At 44.1% G+C, this 20,378-nt stretch overlaps 1 protein-coding gene across 4 annotated transcripts in view; it reads left to right on the forward strand.

Annotated features, from left to right (window-relative positions):
* The window catches only part of ttyh3a (tweety family member 3a), a 217,371-nt gene that overhangs the window by 83,428 nt on the left and 113,565 nt on the right, over nt 1-20,378 (forward strand). For all 4 annotated transcript variants that reach the window (XM_086000409.1, XM_086000411.1, XM_086000412.1 and 1 more), the window contains exon 3: nt 15,396-15,507. In XM_086000409.1, the coding sequence (XP_085856535.1) occupies nt 15,396-15,507 (112 nt within the window). The remainder of the gene's footprint in view (nt 1-15,395; nt 15,508-20,378) is intronic.

Genomic DNA, 20,378 nt, shown 5'->3' on the forward strand with positions numbered 1-20,378 from the left:
GAATGCATGCCTAGGGGGAACAATTTTATTGCTACTGGATAATAGGAATTCCACTGACTCACATAATTTCTCAAGACTGATGACTGTTACACCAGACACTCTTCATAACAGATTAAACTAATTAAACAGGCTTATTCAGATGGTTACAGAAGTGGTATAAGCGAGACATTGAATTGGGCAAGGTGAGCAGTCTGGAGCCAGTTCACTAAGGGTTAAAAATACACAGATCAGTTTCTTTTGAAAACTTCCTTGCAGAATGTGGGATAAAGCAAACATTAATCAGAGAGACAGCAATCTGACCCCTCAGTGGGCTAACAGAATTCACTCGATTTATGTAGGCGCATCTTCATGGAGCTGTCTTGCGATGGCCTCATGACCAGGCCAAAATCAGAGTACCTGTAAATAATGATGACAGATCTGTGACTGTTGTACAGGATTCCCCTTTGATCCAACAGCAGTCCATCCTGATGTGACTTTCAAGGCAAGTACATTGTTACACGACAGTCGAACATAAACTGGAATTGTTCCAGTAGGACATTGATACTTTACAGCATTGCAGTTAGAATATTAATGACGCTTTGTACTTTCTCAGGGCTACTGTAAACCTTGTCTCTCTTTAGCCACTTTGTTGGCTTTTAAAAGAATGTGCAACTCTCATCTTGAGTTTGGCATTTAAAATATATCTTAAAATAAAAAACCCAGTAAAGGAAAAAGAAGCCATGGAAGAAATACTTTTATCACATTGCTTATATTATTGCACTGCACAATTCACTAGGCTTGGCACATTAAGCTTTCTGCTTCATGGAGTCATTATAGAATTGGTCTGTAATTGTATTTACTGCTGTAGCATAGCAGCATTCTGCAGTACCCAATAGCCACACCAACTTATTTATACACTGAAATGCTATGTCTTAACATGTTGCATTCATCCAACTCTTGACTCTTGTTCATCCCGAAATCCTTTTGCCCTAATAGCTGCCATGCCTTCTGCCATGTGGCCCAAGGTTCTGGAATTTCCTCCCTCCATCTCTCCACCTCCCTCTCCTTTTAAGATGCTCCCTGAAACCCACGTCTTGTAGTTACCCCATCTAATATTTCCTCCTTTTGGATTGGTGTTGATTTTTGTCCAATTATTTTTCTGTGAAGCACCGTGGGACATTTTTCTACATTAAATGTGCTATATAAATCCAAGTTGTTGGATGTTTAATTTTTAGGGTGCCCTATAAATGTTTTTTGGAAGGGGATGAAAGAAATGCATCTTAGTATGCAAATAGTTGAAGTGCAGTATGAATGTGCTTTATTTTTCCTCGCCCTCGCTTCTTTCTGCTCTTTATCAACCTTATGAATTCCACAGCACATCTCAACTGTAGCTTCCCCAATATTACACTAAACACAGAATTCAGGAAAATCTGCAGATACGATTTAAGTCAATCTTTGGAATGGTAAGCCTAGATTTTTCTGATTAATATTATGTTAATATCACCATTTACTTGATCTAAAATAAAGGGTTCAAAGCGTGTGGTGTTAATAACTCGTTGGATAATTGAGACCATAATGTTGTTTACATTTAACCTGCATTTATTTTAAGTTAAATAAAATCTGTGTTTGGTGCAATACAGTTGGGACAGCTGTATTTTGGAATGCAGGGTCATGAATTTGTAACCATGGTTGTTGGCAGTAGTGTATTTTCCATCATAGCCATGCTTCCAGATAGCCGGAGCCAGCCCCAGGCACCCCCCACAAGGAAGGAGGAAAGGACAATCTGGGAGAGTCGCTGGACTGCTTTAACACCACCTAGTGGCTACTTAGAGGCTTCTAAATTCTCCGGTGCTTGGACCTTGGTCACCACCCCCCCGCACTGTCTTGGTCAATGTATAGCTTGTGCTTGGGGAGAAAGAAAACACAACCTGAATTTCTGAAGATTTTTGCTTTCTTTCCCCCTTCCCAACTCTGTGTGATACTGTATAATGATGTTGAGAGAACAAAGGCTATGGTGGTTGAATCCCTGTTGGGAGGTTTCTGGTAATGAACTGTCGCAGCTGCAAAGATTCCATTTTAAGGTCTGTCCAACAGCTTATTGATGGTTGTTTTCACTCTGCTGATAAATCCACCTTGTTTAAAGTGTGGGGTAGTATCGTCCATTGGTCGCTCTTTCAGAGAGCAGGCACGATGGGACGAATGGCCTCCTTCTGTGCTGTATGACTCTAACAGGAGAGAAAAAGAAGTCGCCAAAGATGTGGATGCTGCCAGTGCAACTGCCCTGGGCATGCGCACCTCTCCCTGTACCAGTAGCGAGTCCACTGCATCTCTTCAGATCTTTGGGTGGGTGTATTACATTTCTTGAAAATGGCTTGTGCCAGCAAGCTGTGTACACATAGAATTTGAGTCCTAATTCGTACGTGGGTGGTAAAGCTGCTGCGGTGCCAGTATGGGAAGGAGTGAGCAGCAAACGGGCTGCCATCACCCATGTGTTTTCATGCGGTTCCACCACAGACCCAATTCATGTACGGACCGGGGTCAAGCAAGGCTGTGTCATCGCACCAACGCTCTTCTCTCTCTGCCTTGTGGCAATGCTCCATCTCGCCCTTGGTAAGCTCCCCGCTGGAGTGGAGCTAATTTACAGAACAAACGGGAAACTGTTCAACCTCTGTCGCCTCCAGTCTAGATCCAAGGTCGTCCCTTCCTCTCTCGTCGAATTGCAGTATGCAGACGACGCTTGTGTCTGCGCTCACTCGGAGGTCGAACTCCAAACCATCGTTAATACCTTCACCGCAGCGTACGAGAGCATGGGCCTTACACTAAACATCCGCAAGACAAAGGTCCTCTATCAACCTGCCCCCACCACACCGTACTGCCCCCCCCCCCCCCCCCCCCCCCGATTATTAAAATCCATGACGAGGCCTTGGACAACGTGGACCACTTTCCATACCTCGGGAGCCTACTGTCAACAAGGGCAGATGTCGATGACTAAGTCCAACACCGCCTTCAGTGTGCCAGTGCAGCCTTCAGTCGCCTGAGGAAGAGAGTGTTTGAAGACCAGGACCTCAAACCCAGCACCAAGCTCATGGTCTACAGAGCAGTAGTAATACCCGCCCTCCTGTATGCCTCAGACATAGACCATGTACAGCAGGCACCTCAAAGCACTGGAGAGGTACCACCAACGCTGCCTCCGCAAGATCCTGCAAATCCATTGGCAGGATAGGCGCACCAACGTCAGTGTTCTCGCTCAGGCCAACATCCCCAGCATCGAAGCTTTGACCACGCTCAATCAGCTCTGATGGACGAGTCACATCGTCTGCATGCCCAATATGAGACTCCCAAAACATGCGCTCTACTCGGAGCTCCGACACGGCAAGAGAGCCCCAGGTGGGCAGAGGAAACGCTTCAAGGACACCCTGAAAGCCTCCTTGGAAAAAGTGCAACATCCCCACCGACACCTGGGAATCCCTGGCCCAAGACCGCACAAAGTGGAGGAGAAGCATCCGGGAAGGCGCCGAATACCTCGAGTCTCTTCGCTGGGAGCAAGCGCAAGCAACGCAAGGATCGCACGTCAACCCAAGCACCCCACCCACCTGCCCCTTCAACCACCGTCTGCCCCACCTGTGACAGAGACTGTAGGTCCGGCATTGGGCTCATCAGTCACCTGAGAACTCATTTTTAATGCGGAAGCAAGTCATCCTCGGTTCCGAGGGACTGCCTAAGAAGAGAAGTTGTTTTCACCACCATTGACTTCACTTTCGTTGCTCGCACTGTTGCTGGTAAAGCGAGACGAGAAGTCACATTTGATACATCAGCAAATGAAGCTATATTTCCTTGTATTGGTTAATTTGCCATATTTATGGTAACATGAATAAAAATCAATTTCTACAATTTTTAAGTTGCGTATGAAACTCGAGGGGAAAAAAGGCTTTGAATAAACACTGCTAAATTTAGTTCAGAATTGGCTAAATATAGATTTTGTACATATGACCCTACTGCACACACATTCTCTTCAAATAATTTTTGCAAGAACTGCTAGTCTTTTTTTTTTACTTTAGTTTTCTTGTTAAATATTTTATTCGACATTTATGACTAAATGGTGAGGGTTTCTTTGAAAATAAATACTGTAATGTATTTCTGGCCTCACTGGCAACTTTATGTTGTGGAGTAACATTTATTTGGTTTCCAGTGTTCCCGATACTATTTCTTTGGCTCCTGCGTTTTGGGGATGGGCAGTAGTAGTACTGTGCTCATTATGTTGTTGATGTTACTTCACCTTCATTTGAACTAGATTTTTTTATCCTTGTTATTTGTGCGTTGAGGTATTGCGTCATACAATACCAGTGCTGCGGTTTAAGAAAAGCCAGTGCTGCAGTTTAAGAAAAGGAGAGTGTTCCCGCTGCTAATCCTTCTACTAATCTTCGTAAATGTTTGAACTGCTGTGCTTAGAAAGGAGCGTGCATGATGCGTTTGTCTGATGCTGTGACCAGAGTCCTATTATTATGGCCCCTGGTCCAAAACAAATTAAATGGAAACAGCCACCTGTGGTTTGGAAATGACCAGTTTAGCCATTCAAGGCACCTTCATCTAATGTCCCATCTGTGATGTAAATCCAAGAGTGCTTTCTCGATTTGATCTGTAATAGCATATTTATTCACAAACCGCTGTGTCAAACGCCTAAACTGGTCTAATCTCCACAATCTCAATTTAACAGTGTGTGCAGAATTTGGGAACTATTAGAACCAATTATTGTGAATCAAGGGGTGCATTTAATTTCTGGCGATGGCGTGGCGAAGAGCCACAAATCTTGGAGGTGGTGCAGAAAAGAGCCACGAGACTGATCCCTTGCCTGAGATGACTGACTGACAGGAGAAACTTGGGCTTTTCAGCCTTGCAAGGAGACAATTGAGAGGGAACTCAGTTATATCTGATGGTAAACACAGAAAAAGGTAAATCTGAAAGATGACTTCAAACTAATGGGTCAAATGCCTCCGTCATCTGTACTTATCTTTGTGATTAATTTGTGACGAGGGGGCTTGGGGCACCCGCTCGAACCAATGAAATTTATAACTGCTGGAAAGTTAACAAAGTCATCAACATATGAAATGAGCTTCTAAATTGTTTAGTGGCGGCAAAAATCTTGGAAGCATTTCAGAGACGCGTGCTGTGATGTGGGGCCTATGGATTTAATCTAGAGAAGAGCTAGCATGAGCAGAAAGGCGGTCAGCCATACCTAGCTTGATAGTCAAACTTGCTAGACCTGTATTTGTATATTGTGTTTAATCTTTTCACCAACCTGATTTACCTACTTTTGGGTTGAAAGAAAAGTGTCCTGAACTCCAGAACCTACAAGTTCTGGAGTTTAGGACACTTAGGGGAGTCTATAGGGAGAGAGAAAACAGGGAACTACAGAGCAATTAGCCTGACATCCGTAGTAGGGAAAATGCTAGAATCTATTAAGGATGTGATAACAGGGCACTTAGAAGATAATAGGATTGGGCAGAGTCAACATGGATTTATGGAAGGGAAATAGAAACATAGAAGATCGGAGTAGGCCATTCGGCCCCTCGAGCCTGCCCCGCCATTCAATGAGATCATGGCTGATCATCCAAATTCAGTACCCTGTCCCTGCCTTCTCCCCATATCCCTTGATCCCTTTAGCCTTAAGAAATATACCTAACTCCTTCTTGAATATATTTAATGAATTGGCCTCTACTGCCTTCTGTGGTAGAGAATTCCACAGGTTCACCACTCTCTGGGTGAAGAAATTCCTCCTCATCTCTGTCCTAAATGGTTTACCCCTTATCCTTAGACTGTGCCCCCTGGTTCTGGACTCCCTGACCATCAGGAACATCCTACCTGCATCTAGTCTGTCTAGTCCTGTCAGAATTTTATAAGTTTCAATGAGATCCCCTCTCATTCTTCTAAACTCCAGCGAGTATAAGCCCAATCTCCTCATACGTCATTCTTGCCATCCCAGGTATCAGCCTGGTGAATCTTCGCTGAACTCCCTCCATGGCAAGAACATCCTTCCTCAGATAAGGCGACCAAAACTGCACACAATACTCAAGATGTGGTCTCACCAAGGCCCTGTACAACTGCAGCAAGACATCTTTGTTCCTGTACTCAAACCCTCTTGCTACGAAGGCCAACATACCATTTGCCTTCTTAACCACCTGCATGCTTACCTTCAGCGACTGGTGCACAAGGACACCCAGGTCTCGTTGCACTTCCCCTTCTCTCAATCTATTGTCATTCAGATAATCTGCCTTCCTGTTTTTGACACCAAAATGGATAACCTCACATTTATCCACATTATATTGCATCTACCATGCTTCTGCCCAATCACCCAACCTGTCCAAATCATACTGGAGTTTCTCGGCATCCTGCTCACCGCACACACGCCCACCCAGCTTTGTGTCGTCTGCAAACTTGGAGATATTACATCTAGTTCCCTCGCCTAGATCATTTAATATATATTGTGAATAGCTGGGGTCCAAAGACCGATCCCTGCGGTACCCCACTAGTCACTGCCTGCCACTCGGAAAAAGACCCGTTTATTCCAACTCTTTGCTTTCTGTCTGCCAACCAGTTCTCTATGCAAGTCAATACTTTGCCCCCAATCCCATGTGCCTTAACTTTACACGCTAATCTCTTATGTGGGACCTTATCGAAAGCCCTTTGAAACCACATCCACTGGTTCTCCCTTATCTATTTTACCAGTTGCATCCTCAAAAAATTCCAGTAGATTAATCGAGCACGATTTACCTTTTGTAAATCCATGTTGACTTTGTCTGATCCTGTCACTGTTTTCCATGTTTGAAGAGTTTTAGTTTTTTGAGGTTGTAACTAGCAGAATAGATAAGGGGGAGCCAGTGGATGTGGTGTATTTGGATTTTCAGAAGGCATTTGAGAAGGTGCCACACAGATTATTAAGCAAAATTAGGGCTCATGGGATTAGGGGTACTATACAAGCATGGATTGAGGATTGGTTAACGGATAGAAAACCGAGTAGGAATAAAATGGGTCATTTTCGGATTGGCAGGCTGTAACTAGTGGGGTACCGCAAGGATCAGTGCTTGGGCCTCAGCTATTCACAATCTACATCAATGATTTGGATGAGGGGACCAATGTGTTGGCCCTGAAATTAGGATCGGGAGCTTGCCGCGCGTGCAAGCCCCTGATCTGCACTCACCCTGCGCGCTGACATCTGAAGCCCGGGCCTGCTTGCATTTCCTGTCACAGGCCCGGTTCAGATGTCAGCGCGCAGTGCTTACCTGATCCAGCGGCGTAGTTAGTGCGATGTGCCGACTGGGATCAGGTGAGCACTGTACAACCAATCGGGGGAGGGGAAGGTTCATTCATGAGTTTGAGAAAGAACTGTGAAACTCATGAAAACTACGGGGGCCCAAAACACTCTTTTTAAACTTTAAATACAAATTTAAAAAACATCCCAATCATTAAATTAAGTATAAATAAGTTAAAAAAAATAATTTAAACAATTTTTTTTTTTGAAAAAAATAAATTTTTAATAAAAAGGGTCTAAAACTAAACTTACCTTATTGTAGATTCTTTAAAATAATAAACCTGTGGGGGGGAAAAAAATTCTAAATTGCACTAAAACACCACTTACCTGTAAAAATAAATACTTACGTGTGCTTTTTACAAAAGTTGGTGCCTTTACACATGCGCAAATCCCCCAAAACAGAGGAAATCCAAGACGCACGCGCTGCCCCCTACAACACCCGCGCTAGCCTCTTCACCTCTTGGGTTAGAGGAGAGGAAATGCCGGTTTTAAGCGCATGCGCTGTGCATGCTGAAAACCGGCATTTCCTCTGGCCAGACGCGTGAGTACCCCTTGCGTACTCGAGCGTTTGGGGAGGAATTACTGCCCCAATATATCCAAGTTTGTTGATACAAAGCTAGGTGGGAATGTAAGTTGTGAGGAGAATGCAAAGAGGCTTCAAAAAGATATAGACAGGCTAAGTGAGTGGGCAAGAACATGGCAAATGGAATATAATGTGGAGAAATGTGAAGTTATCCAGTTTGGTAGGAAAAATAGAAAAGCAGAGTATTTTTTAAATGGTGAGAGATTGGGAAATGTTGGTGTTCAGAGGGACCTGGGTGTCCTTGTACACAAATCACTGAAAGTTAATATGCAGGTACAGCAAGCAATTAGGAAATCAAATGGTATGTTGGCCTTTATTACAAGAGGTTTTGAGTATAAGAGTAAAGACGTCTTACTGCAATTATATACGGCCCTGGTGAGACCACACCTGGAGTATTGTGTAGAGTTTTGGTCTCCTTACCTAAGGAAGAATATACTTGCCATCGAGGGAGTGCAACAAAGGTTCACCAGACTGATTCCTGGGATGGGGGGGATTGTCCTATGAGGAGAGATTGAGTAGACTAGGCCTATATTCCCTAGAGTTTAGAAGAATGAGAGGTGATCTCATTGAAACATACAAAATTCTTACAGGGCTTGACAGGGTAGATGCTGAGAGGTTGTTTCCCCTGGCTGGGGAGTCTAGAACCAGGGTTCAGTGTCTCAGAATAAAGGGTCAGCCATTTAGGACTGAGATGAGAAGAAATGTCTTCACTGAGGGTGGTGAATCTTTGGAATTCTCTACCCCAGAGGGCTGTGGAGGCTCAGTCATTGAGTATATTCAAGACAGAGATCGATAGATTTTTGAATATTAAGGGATATGGGGATAGTGCAGGAAAGTGGAGTTGAGGTAGAAGATCAGCCATGACCTTATTGAATGGCGGAGCAGGCTCGAGGGGCCGAATCGCCGACTCCTGCTCCTATTTCTTATGTTCTTACTAGTGTTGCCAAGTTTCCCAAGTGTGGAAATCATAGCCGGCTGCAAGCCAAAAGTAACACTGATGCAGCTTACTAACTGCTTGAAAGACCAGTTATTGCCAGGTCTTGGTGACTTTCCGCAGCTTTACCTTTGACTTGAGGAACCCAGCAACACAAGTGTGTTGTAGGTTTGGCGTTGTAGTGGAATCTTTCATTTTGTGAGAAATAATTTGTATTTTTCATCTATGTATTGTGAACAGCATGGTTAATATACAAAATAATAAAAGCAAATCTTAAATGACTCTCTGCTCCATTTATTTAAAAAAACTCTTGATGCCGCATGCCGTCCCTGTGCTGTGTAAGATTGCTGATCTGTTGGTGCGTAAGAGCAGTCCAAAGTGAGTGTTTGTTTCCTTCCTACAGAAAAGTTCCTTGCTTTCCATCGCACCTCCGTTGGTGGCGTGCTTGAGATCAGGAATGAATCTGCATCCCATTATCCCATGGCACAGCATGTCCGTGCATCAGTTTCTTATTTGTAAAATTGCCTAAAGCAGCTATAAAGGTGCAACGGTTTTTGGATGTGTGTAAACATTAAAAATATGCAACTGGGTGGCAAGATTTTTTTCTCCATTTTTATATTCTAGATTTGAGTAAAATAAGTATTGTCCTGTAAATAGGCACCACGTGTTGTCCTGCTGTGATGCTTTTTTAAACTTTATTCATTCATGGGATGTGGGCTTTGCTGGCAAGGCCAGCATTTATTGCCCATCTCTAATTGCCCTCGAGAAGGTGGTGGTGAGTCGCCGCCTTGAACCGCTGCAGTCCGTATGGTGAAGGTACTCCCACAGTGACGTTAGGTAGAGTTCTAGGATTTTGACCCAGTGACGATGAAGGGACAGGCAATATATTTCCAAGTTAGGATGGTGTGTGACTTGGCGGGGAACATGGAGATGGTGGCGTTCCCATGCGCCTGTTGCCCTTGTCCTTCTGGGTGGTAGAGGTTGCGGGTTTGGGAGGTGCTGTCGAAGAAGCCTTGGCGAGTTGCTGCAGTGCATCTTATAGATGGCACACACTGTAGCCACGTTGGCGCTGGAAGGAGTGAATGTTTCAGGTGGTGGATATGGTGTTGAACAAGCGGGCTAATTTGTCCTGGATGGTGTCGAGCTTCTTGGGTGTTGTTGGACCTGCACTCATCCAGGCAAGTGGAAAGTATTCCATCGCACTCCTTACTTGTGCCTTGTAGGTGGTGGAAAGGCTTTGGGGAGTCTGGAGGTGAGTCACTCTCCACAGAATACCCAGCCTCTGACCTGCTCTTGTAGCCACAGTATTTATGTGGCTGGTCCAGTTACGTTTCTGGTCAATAGTGACCCCCAGGATATTGATGTGGAGGATTTGATGATGGTAATGCTGTTGAATGCCAATGGGATGTGGTTAGACTAGACTCTCTTGTTGGAGATGGTCATTCCCTGACACTTGTCGGGTGCGGATGTTACTTGACACTTATAAACCCAAGCCTGTACGCTGCCCAGGTCTTGCTGCATGTGGGCATAGACTGCTTCATTATCTGAGGAGTTGCGAATGGAACTGAACATGGCGCAATCATCAGCGAACATCCCCACTTCTGACCTTGTGATGGAGGGAAGGTCATTGATGAAGCAACTGAAGATAGTTGGGCCTAGGACACTTCCCTGAGGAACTCTTACAGTGACATCCTGGGGCTGAGATGATTGGCCTCTAACAACCACAACCATCTTTCTTTGTGCTAGGTATGACTCCAGCCAGTGGAGAGTCTTCCCCCTAATTCCCATTGACTTTTTACTGGGGCTCCTTGACAACGTTCCCTGTAATTTTATGGGGGGCCTTGCGGCCCATTCAAAATACTGCGCAGGTGCAGTTTTAAAGCCGGCTGCGCGGGACCCCTGGAGTGCTGCGTGGCCATGCAGCTTGAAGAGAACTATGTTCCTTGATGCCACACTTGATTAAAGGCTGCCTTGATATCCAGGGCAGTCACTCTCCACCTCTGAATTCAGCTCTTTTGTCCATGTTTCGACCAAGGCTGTAATGAGATCTGGAGCCGAGTGGTCTGGCGGAACCCAATGAGCATTGGTGAGTAGGTTATTGGTGAGTAAGTGCTGCTTGATAGCACTGTCGACGATCACTTTGCTGATGCTTGAGAGCAGGCTGAGGAGTAGGCCAGATTGGATTTGTCTTGCTTTTTGTGGGCAGGATATACCTGGGCAGTTTTCTACTTTGTCGGTTAGATGCCTGTGTTATAGTTGTACTGGAGCAGCTTGGCTAGAGGCGTGGCTAGTTCTGGAGTACAAGTCTTCAGCACTGCAGCCAGCATGTTGTCGGGGCCTATAGGCTGTATTCAGTGCGCTCAGCTGTTTCTTGATATGGAGTGAATTGAATTGGCTGAAGACTGGCATCCGCTCGGCACTTCTGGCTGAAGGTGGTTGCAAATGCTTCAGCCTTGTCTTTTGCACTCACGTGCTGGGCTCCTCCATCATTGTGGATTGGGATATTCATGGAACCTCCCCCTCCCATTGTTTAATTGTCCACCACCGTTGTCATGACTGGATGTGACAGGACTGCTTAGTTCTGTCTATAGCATGCTGCTTCTGTTGTTTAGCATGTAGTCCTGTGTTGTACCTTCGCCAGGTTGGCCCCTCATATTTAGGTACACCTGGTGCTGCTCCTGGCATGCTATTCTACACTTAGTGGACCAGGGTTGGCCCCATGGCTTGATGGTAATGGTAGAGTGAGGAATATGCCAGGCCATGAGGTTACAGATTGTGATGGAATACAATTCTGCTGTTGATGGCCCACAGCACCTCATGGATGCCCAGTTTTGAGCTGCTAGATCTGTTCTGAATCTATCCCATTTAGCACGAGTGTCTTCAGTGTGACGACGGGACTTCGTCTCCAAGGACTGTGCAGTGGTCACTCCTACCAGTACCGTCATGGACAGTTGCATCTGTGACAGATTGGTAAGGATGAGGTCAAGTAGGATTTTCCCTCGTTGGTTCTCGCCACCTACAGCGAGTCCAGTCTGGCAGCTATGTCCTTCAGGACTTTGCCAGCTCTATCAGTAGTGGTGCTACCAACCCGCTCTTGGACTTTGAAGTCCCCCACCCAGAGTACCTTATGTGCCCTTGCTACCCTCAAGTGGTGTGCAACACGGCGGAGTGCTGATTCATCAGCTGAGGGAGGCCAGTAGGTTTTCTTGCCCATGGGACTTCATGGTGTCCGGAGTCGATGTTGAAGACTCCCAGGGCTGTCTGCCACTGTGCCGCCGCATCTGGTGGGTCTGTCCTGCTGGTGGGATGGTGTTGGAGTCTGGGACGTTGGCTGAAAGGTATGATTCTGTGAGTGTATGATTCGTCTATGGGACAGCCCTCCCAATTTTGGCACAAGCCCCCAGATGTTAGTCAACAGGGCTGGGTGTGCCTTTGTAGTGTTTGAATCCAGGTGGTCCGTCCTCTTTTATTCTTAATGGTTTGATACAACTAAATGGCTTGCTCGGCCATTTCAGAGGGCAGTCAAGAGTCAACCGCATTGCTGTGGGTCTGGAGTCACTTCGGCCAGACCAGGCAACTTCCTTACACATTAGTGAGCCATTTGGGTTTTTACGACGATCCGTTAGTTTCATGGTCGCCGTCACTGGTACTAGCTTTGATTCCAGATTTCATGGTGGGATTTGAACTCCTGTCTCTATCATTAGTCCAGGCCTCGAGATTACTCGTCCAGTATCATAACCACTATGCTACTGTCCCCCTTAAACCATTATTTGTATTTACTGAAGTAAATTATAGCTATCTGTGCAGTGATGGGTATAAAGAGCTTGAATAAAGTCAAAATCAGGGAGGAATGTTAAATTTACATAGGACCTTGGTATGACCACATTTAGAGTACCGTGTATAAAAAGGATATTGAAACACTGGAGAAAGATTTACAAGGATGTTGCCATAATTGAGAGGATGCAACTTTAGGGAAAGATTGAGCAGGCTGGGGCTTTTATGTCTGGAAAAGAGAGTAAGAGGAGACCTGACCAAGATTCCACACCTGGCATTCAATCCGTTCAGAGGATTCAACCGTGTTACAGTTCTGAACTCGGTGTACAGGTCACCCAGATTCGAATTCTATGTATCTGTTCCAACCACCACTTTGTGATTCATTTAAGGGGAAGCTAGATAAGCGCAGGAGGGAGAAAAGAATAGAAGGATATGCTGATAGGGTGAGAGGAAGAGCGGTGGGAGGAGGCTCGTGTGGAGCATCAACGCCAGCATGAACAGTTAGGCCGAATGGCCTGCTTCTGTGCTCTAGACTCGATGTAACTCAATGATATAGGTCTTTAAAATTATGAAGTGGTTCGATAGGGTGGATGTGAAGAAACTGTTTCCACTTGAGTCTAGAACAAGGGGACATAAATATAAGATGGCTACTAAGAGATCAGATAAAGAATTTAGGAGAAATTTCTTTCAACCGTGTGTGGAGAGAATGTGGAACTCAATGTCGTATGGAGTGGCTGAAGCAGATAACATTGATGCATACATGAGGGAGAAGGGAATAGACGGATACGGGGGCAGTGTGGGAATAAGTCATTAGAGTGGGAGGAGACTGCGTGGAATATAAACACTGCCAGAAACTATTTGGACTGAATGGCCTGTTTCTATGCTCTGGATTCTATGCAAGGCAGCTCGTAACTTTTTAAAGACCTATGGATGAAGAAAATAGTCAATGTTCAACTATGTAACACTGGAACAGATTTCCAAGTTTGCAATTTTTATTTTAGAGTTTCAGAATAGAACACAGGAAACCATCTGGTATGGATATGTCTTTGTAGCTGCAGGATCTTTGTGGAATGCTCCGTGTACAGCTGTATCCTGAACAAGAACTAATGAAGCTCATTATATTCTATTCCAGGGGCGTCCAGAGCGTCTAGTAACTGCAGACGTGTTTTCTTTAACCCTGCTCCACCCGGAAATTTAGCAATAAATTAAAATAAAACCTGTACCCAATTTAAAGGAGTTATTGATGGACAAAGTACAAAATTTGTGATCTTTATTGGAGTTGGGTTATTACATTTTCAGCATCTGGTACCTGGATTCAACAGCCACTTTAAAGCATTGGGTTTGTTTGAGCTCAAACTAACTGCAGATTACATTTGATAAGCAAATTAAGACTTCTTGGAAATGTTTTACTAAAGCTGGGTTAAAGTACTAAATGTTGGATAAACTGTTCTATACAAGTTGAAGCATGTCACTGAAATTCATAAGGTTTGCATTTATATAATGCCTTATTTGAAATATTTTGAAGCATTCTACACTTTTTAAAAAAATGCAGTAAATGCTATGGGATAAGTTAATGAGTTGATTGAAACGTTTGAATCTTTTAATTTACTGGGACTATTGTAACCAAGATTATGGATTGGATACCATTGTAACTTTATATAAATGGTTGGGATTTTAACACATCTGCATACCATTAGCTATAATCTTATAATAAGAAAAATGGTTTATAGTCCCAAGCATTACTGATGTGTGGTGATCTGCTTGTAGGTCAAGAAAATAGTCACTGCAACTTTGAACTTCGACAGGGCCATAAAACCAGTGATACTGGATTTCTTTAATCGACAGGAAAATCGGACACGGTTTTATAATGAGCGGCCGATCTGATATTGCCTGTTTTATGCCCCCACCGAAATTGAAAGTTCAACCCATTGTTTCAAATTTGTATTTAAGCAACTATTTTAGGTGAGATTGTTACATATGATGAATGTTTTGCAATTTGCAAGAAAAATATTGGAGGGACTCTTTAACATTAAACAAAATGGAGGTTGAACAAGAACAACTTTTGGGGTCGCTACAGTAAACTCTCATTTAACCGGCACCTAAATATCCGGTATTCTCTATTAACCGGCAAAATTCATACTCCGGAAAAGTTGCCGAGTCCGAGTCTCCCGAGTTAGTCAGTGGGGGTAGTTCTCCAAACTGCTGCTACTCGGCTTCTTGGCGCTGTCGGAAGTCCGAACACCTCGATAACAGGAGTCTGACTCTTTGTTTGTTAAAAATAGCCTCGGTAGATAACCCTCTCCGTCATCTGGAATTTTTAATCAACTGGCACCATCCCGGTCCCGTCGGTGCCGGATACCAGAGAGTTTCCTGTACTAATGTTTTAAGATTTGTTATTGTAAAAAGAGCAGAATTAACTGAAAACACTGAAATGGTAACATTTAAGTTGGAGAATAATGAATGTACATATCCTAGTATCACCAACAAGATGACTGTAATACAATGTCTTAAGTTTTAATTGTTTTGGGCAAGTGTATTTGAATGTTTAATATGAGAGGTGACGTAAAAGCATCAGTTGTTACTTTCCTAACCACGGTGCCAAAATATATATTCCTGTATCTCTCAATCGGCACTGGGGTTTGTCTAATTTTTGTAAGAGTAGTTCTGTCTCTAAAGAGTTGAAAGTACTGTTGTAGGATCATCTTTTTGCATATTAAAATTTGTAATACTGCAAATAATAAAACTCGTGAAATCTCAAGTTCCATCAATTTTATAAAGTTAACAAGACTTCATTGTAATGGAATTTCTTGTCTTTTCAGTGCGGGAATTGCTGTTGGTTTCTATGGTAATGGTGAAACCAGTGATGGAGCCTTCAGGCTTGCCTACTCAATGAGACATGCGAACCGCACTATAACAGGAGTTGAGTACCTGGTAAGTACTAATTTCCAGGGAGTGCAGTATTTTTACAGTTGGGGATCTAAAAAACTGATGGATTCTTAAGAAAAAGCCACCGTCTCATTTATGCAGACGCTATTATCAAAATATGTCCGTCTTGTATTCATTGTGGTATTCAAGGTTGTAACCGTTTTGTAAACCAACTGTCAAAAGATATATTGAGCTTGAATTATATCATCAGTTTTTTAATTAAAGCAGCTGAAAATATTAATATAGTTAGAGGAATACCTATAATGTGTGGCTTCATCTGATTAAAAATAGCTAATAGGTAAACTTGTGTTATGGTGAATTCTGAGGATCAATCTTCATTCCCCTCCAATTGATTGCATCACAAGCTAGAGGTTTACGAGTTGGTTGCCTCATGCTCCTCTTGGTGTGGGAAATGGCAAGAACAACCCCATGCAGCAATGCCTAATCCATGCATAATCTAGGAGTGCAGGGTATGGATGAAACTTTTGAATTCGAGTGCTACAATGACACTGAAAAAAATAACTCTGGTGTAGCTGATAGCACATAGCTGTCTGAAATCCAGTTTTGAATGGGACACATTTTAAATACTGTCCAGTTTAGCACAGCGTAATCACCCCATCTGGTTAAGTTAAATCATTAATGTTATTTTAATATTTGTCTATGCTCAATCAGATTCCATACATTTTTGTCACCTTTTTATCTTTTTCCAAATGTATGTAAAATGTTATTCTTCTGGAATGGATGTCAGACTGTCCTTTTTGTATGAATGAAATAGATGAAACCAAATCAGATAAAATGGAGGATGTGGAGGATTGGAATGCAGAGGGAAAATCGAGGTCCGTAATGGCTTGAATGGAGAGGTGAAGAAAGCAGTGAAAGGACACAGCATAGAGATTGGCTTGGGTGATGGGGTTGGTTGCTGTGTCTGGTACATTTCTATGAACTGTTTCTGCAATGAAGTCGCTCTTGTAGATCATTCAAAATGTCAGTGATTTATAGAATAAAATGCTGTGGCTGACCTGTCCTCCTAGCACAAAGGTTGAAGGTCAATCATCACAGCCCCAGGACATCGCTGCAGGAGTTCCTCAGGGCAGTGACCTAGGCCCAACCATCTTCAGCTGCTTCATCAATGACCTTCCCTCAACATAAGGTCAGAAATGGGGATGTTTGCTGATGACTGCACAGTGTTCAGTGCCATTCAGAACTCCTCAGATAATGAAGCAGTCCATGAACGCTTGCAACAAGACCTGGATGATGAGGCTTGGGTTGATAGGTGGCAGGTAAAATTTACGCCACGGAAGTACCAAGCAATGACTCTCCAACAAGCAAGAGTCTAACCACCGCCCTTGACATTCAATGGCATTACCATCACCGAATTCCCCATCATCAACATCCTGGGGGGGGTCACCATTGACCAGAATCTTAATGGGACCAGCTATGGGATTAGACAAAGTCAAAACGGATTTATGAAAGGGAAATCGTGTTTGACAAACCTACTGGAGTTTTTTGAGGATGTAACTGGTAGAATAGATAAGGGAGAACCAGTGGATGTGATGTATTTGGATTTTCAGAAGGCCTTTGATAAAGTCCCACATAAGAGGTTGGTGTGCAAAATTAAAGCACATGGGATTGGGGATAATATACTGGCATGGATTGAAAATTGGTTAACAGACAGGAAACCGAGAGTAGGAATAAATGGGTCTTTTTCAGGGTTACAGGCAGTGACTAGTGGGGTACCGCAGGGATCAGTGCTTGGGCCCCAGCTATTCACAATATATATCAATGATTTGGATGAGGGAACCAAATGTAATATTTCCAAGTTTGCTGACAACACGAAACTAGGTGGGATTGAGTTGTGAGGAGGATGCAGAGGCTTCAAGTTGAGTGAGTGGGCAAATACATGACAGATGCAGTATAACGTGGATAAATGTGAAGTTATCCACTTCGGTAGGAAAAACAGCAAGGTAGAGTATTATTTAAACGGTGATAGATTGGGAAACGTTGATGTACAAAGGGACCTGGGTGTCCTTGTACACCAGTCACTGAAAGGAAACATGCAGGTGCAGCAAGCAGTTAGGAAGGCAAATGGTATGTTGACCTTCACTGCAAGAGGATTTGAGTACAGGAGCAAGGATGTCTTACTACAGTTATACAGGGCCTTGGTGAGACCACACCTGGAGTACTGTGTGCAGTTTTGGTCTCCTTACCTAAGAAAGGATATACTTGCCATAGAGGGAGTGCAACGAAGGTTAACCAGACTGATTCCTGGGATGGCAGGACTGTCGTATGAGGAGAGATTGGGTCGACTCGGCTTGTATTCACTAGAGTTTAGAAGAATGAGAGGGGATCTCATTGAAACGTATAAAATTCTGATGGGGCTAGACAGACTGGATGCAGGGAGGATGTTTCCCCTGGCTGGGGGGTTGAAATCGAGGGGTCACAGTCTCAGGATACGGGGTAGGACATTTAGGACTGAGATGAGGAGAAATTTCTTCACTCGGAGGGTGGTGAACCTGTGGAATTCTCTACCACAGAAGGCTGTGGAGGCCAAGTCACTGAATATATTTAAGAAGGAGATAGATAGATTTCTAGACACAAAAGGCATCAAGGGGTATGGGGAGAGAGCGGGAATATGGTATTGAGATAGAGAATCCGCCATGATCGTGTTGAATGATGCAACAGGCTCGAAGGGCTGAATGACCGACCTTTTTTTCTATGTTTCATAAATACTGTGGCGACAAGAGCAGGTCAGAGGCTGGGTATTCTGCGGCAGGTGTCTCTCCTGACTCTCGAGCCTTTCCACCATCTACAAGGCACAAGTAAGGAGTGTGATGGAATACTCTCCACTTGCCTGGATGAGTGCAGCTCCAACAACACCCAAGAAGCTCGACACGATCCAGGACAAAGCAGCCCGCTTGATTGGCACCCCATTCACCACCTTAAACATTCACTCCCTCCACCACCGGCGTATCGTGGCTGCAGTGTGCACCATCTACAAGATGCACTGCAGCAACTTGCCAAGGCTTCTTCGGAAGCACCTCCCAAACCCGTGTCCTCTTCCACCTAGAAGGACAAGGGCAGCAGGCGCATGGGAACTCCAAGTTCCCCTCCAAGTCACACAACACCCTGACTTAGAAGTATATTGCCGATCCTTCATTGTTACTGGGTCAAAATCCTGGCACTCCATACCTAACAGCACTGTGGGTGTACCTTCACCACATGGACTGCAGCGATTCAAGAAGGTGGCTCACCACCACCTTCTCGAGGGCAGTTAGGGATGGGCAATAAATGCTGGCCTTGCCAGCGATGCCCACATCCCATAAACAAATTAAATAAAAACCTTTGCCTTGGTATTAGATTTTGTATGTAGTGAATGAGTTCTACATGGTCTATCTGAAAGCATTTGCACATCTGATGCATGCTGTAAGTATTATTTCCTCATCTCCCCTCTTTGCCTCGCCCTCCTCTCTGGCAACCTGTTTGAGTGCCCAGTGTCAGATGATAAAATTGCTTTTTCCGGACTGGATCACAGACTGCATGATTTCAAGACATCTAAATCACTTTTTAAAAAAAAGGGTTACCCACATGTCCTTGTATGGGGTAAACCTATCGTAACTATTTTCATAAGGACATAAGAAATAGGAGCAGGAGTAGGCCATTTGGCCCCTCGAGCCTGCTCCGCCATTCAATGGCTGATCTGATCTTGGCCACATCTTCACTTTCCTGCCTGCTCCCCATACCCCTTGACTCCCCTGTAGCTCAAATATATGTCCATCTCCGCCTTGAATATATTCAATGACTCCACCTCCACAGATTCATGACCCTCCGAGAAGAAATTCCTCCTCATCTGTTTTAAATGGGCGACCCCTTCTGGAAGTATGCCCCCTAGTTCTAGATTCCCCCACGAGGGGAAACATCCTCCCTGCACCTACCCTGTCAAGCTCCCTCAGAATCTTATGTTTCAATAAGATCACCTCTCATTCTTCTAAACTCCAATGAGTATAGGCTCAACCTTTCTTCATAAGGCAACCCCTTCATCTCGGGAATTAACCTAGTGAACCTTCTCTGAACTTCCTCCAGTGCAAGTACATCCCTCCTTAAATAAGGAGACCGAAACTGCACGCAGTACTCCCAGATGTGGTCTCACCTGCGCCCTGTACAGTTGTAGCAAGACTTCCTTACTTTTATACTCCATCCCCCTTGCAATAAAGGCCAACATTCCATTTGCCTTCCAAATTACTTGCTGTACCTGCATGCTAACTTTGTGTTTCATGTACAAGGACCCCCAGATCTCTGTACCGCAGCATTTTGCAGTCTCTCTCCATTTAAATAATTTGCTTTTTCATTCTCCCTACCAAAGTGGATAACCTTGCATTTTCCCACATTATACTCCATCTGCCAAATTTTTGCCCTCTCACTTAACCTATCTATATCTCTTTGCAGACTATTTGTGTCCTCCTCCCAACTTGCTTTCCCACTTATCTTTGTATCATCAGCAAATTTGGCTACAGTACACTTGGTCCCTTCATCCAAGCCATTAATGTAGATTGTAAATAGTTAAGGCCCCAGCACTGATCCCTGTGGCACCCCACTAGTTACTGTTTGCCAACCTGAAAATGACCCATTTATCCCGACTTTGTTTTCTGTTAGCCAGCCAATCCTCTATCCATGCTAATATATTACCCCAACCCTGTGAGCTCTTATGTTGTGCAGTAATCTTTTATGTGGCACCTTATCGAATGCCTTCTGGAAATCCAAATACTCTACATCTACTGGTTCCCCTTTATCCATCCTGCTCGTTACATCCTCAAAGAACTCGAATAAATTTGTCAAACACGATTTCCCTTTCATACAATCAAGCAGAGTCAATATGGTTT

Source organism: Somniosus microcephalus, chromosome 11, assembly GCF_052327205.1.
Source record: "Somniosus microcephalus isolate GS21.2 chromosome 11, FLI_Smic_1.0, whole genome shotgun sequence".
NCBI lineage: Eukaryota > Metazoa > Chordata > Chondrichthyes > Squaliformes > Somniosidae > Somniosus > Somniosus microcephalus.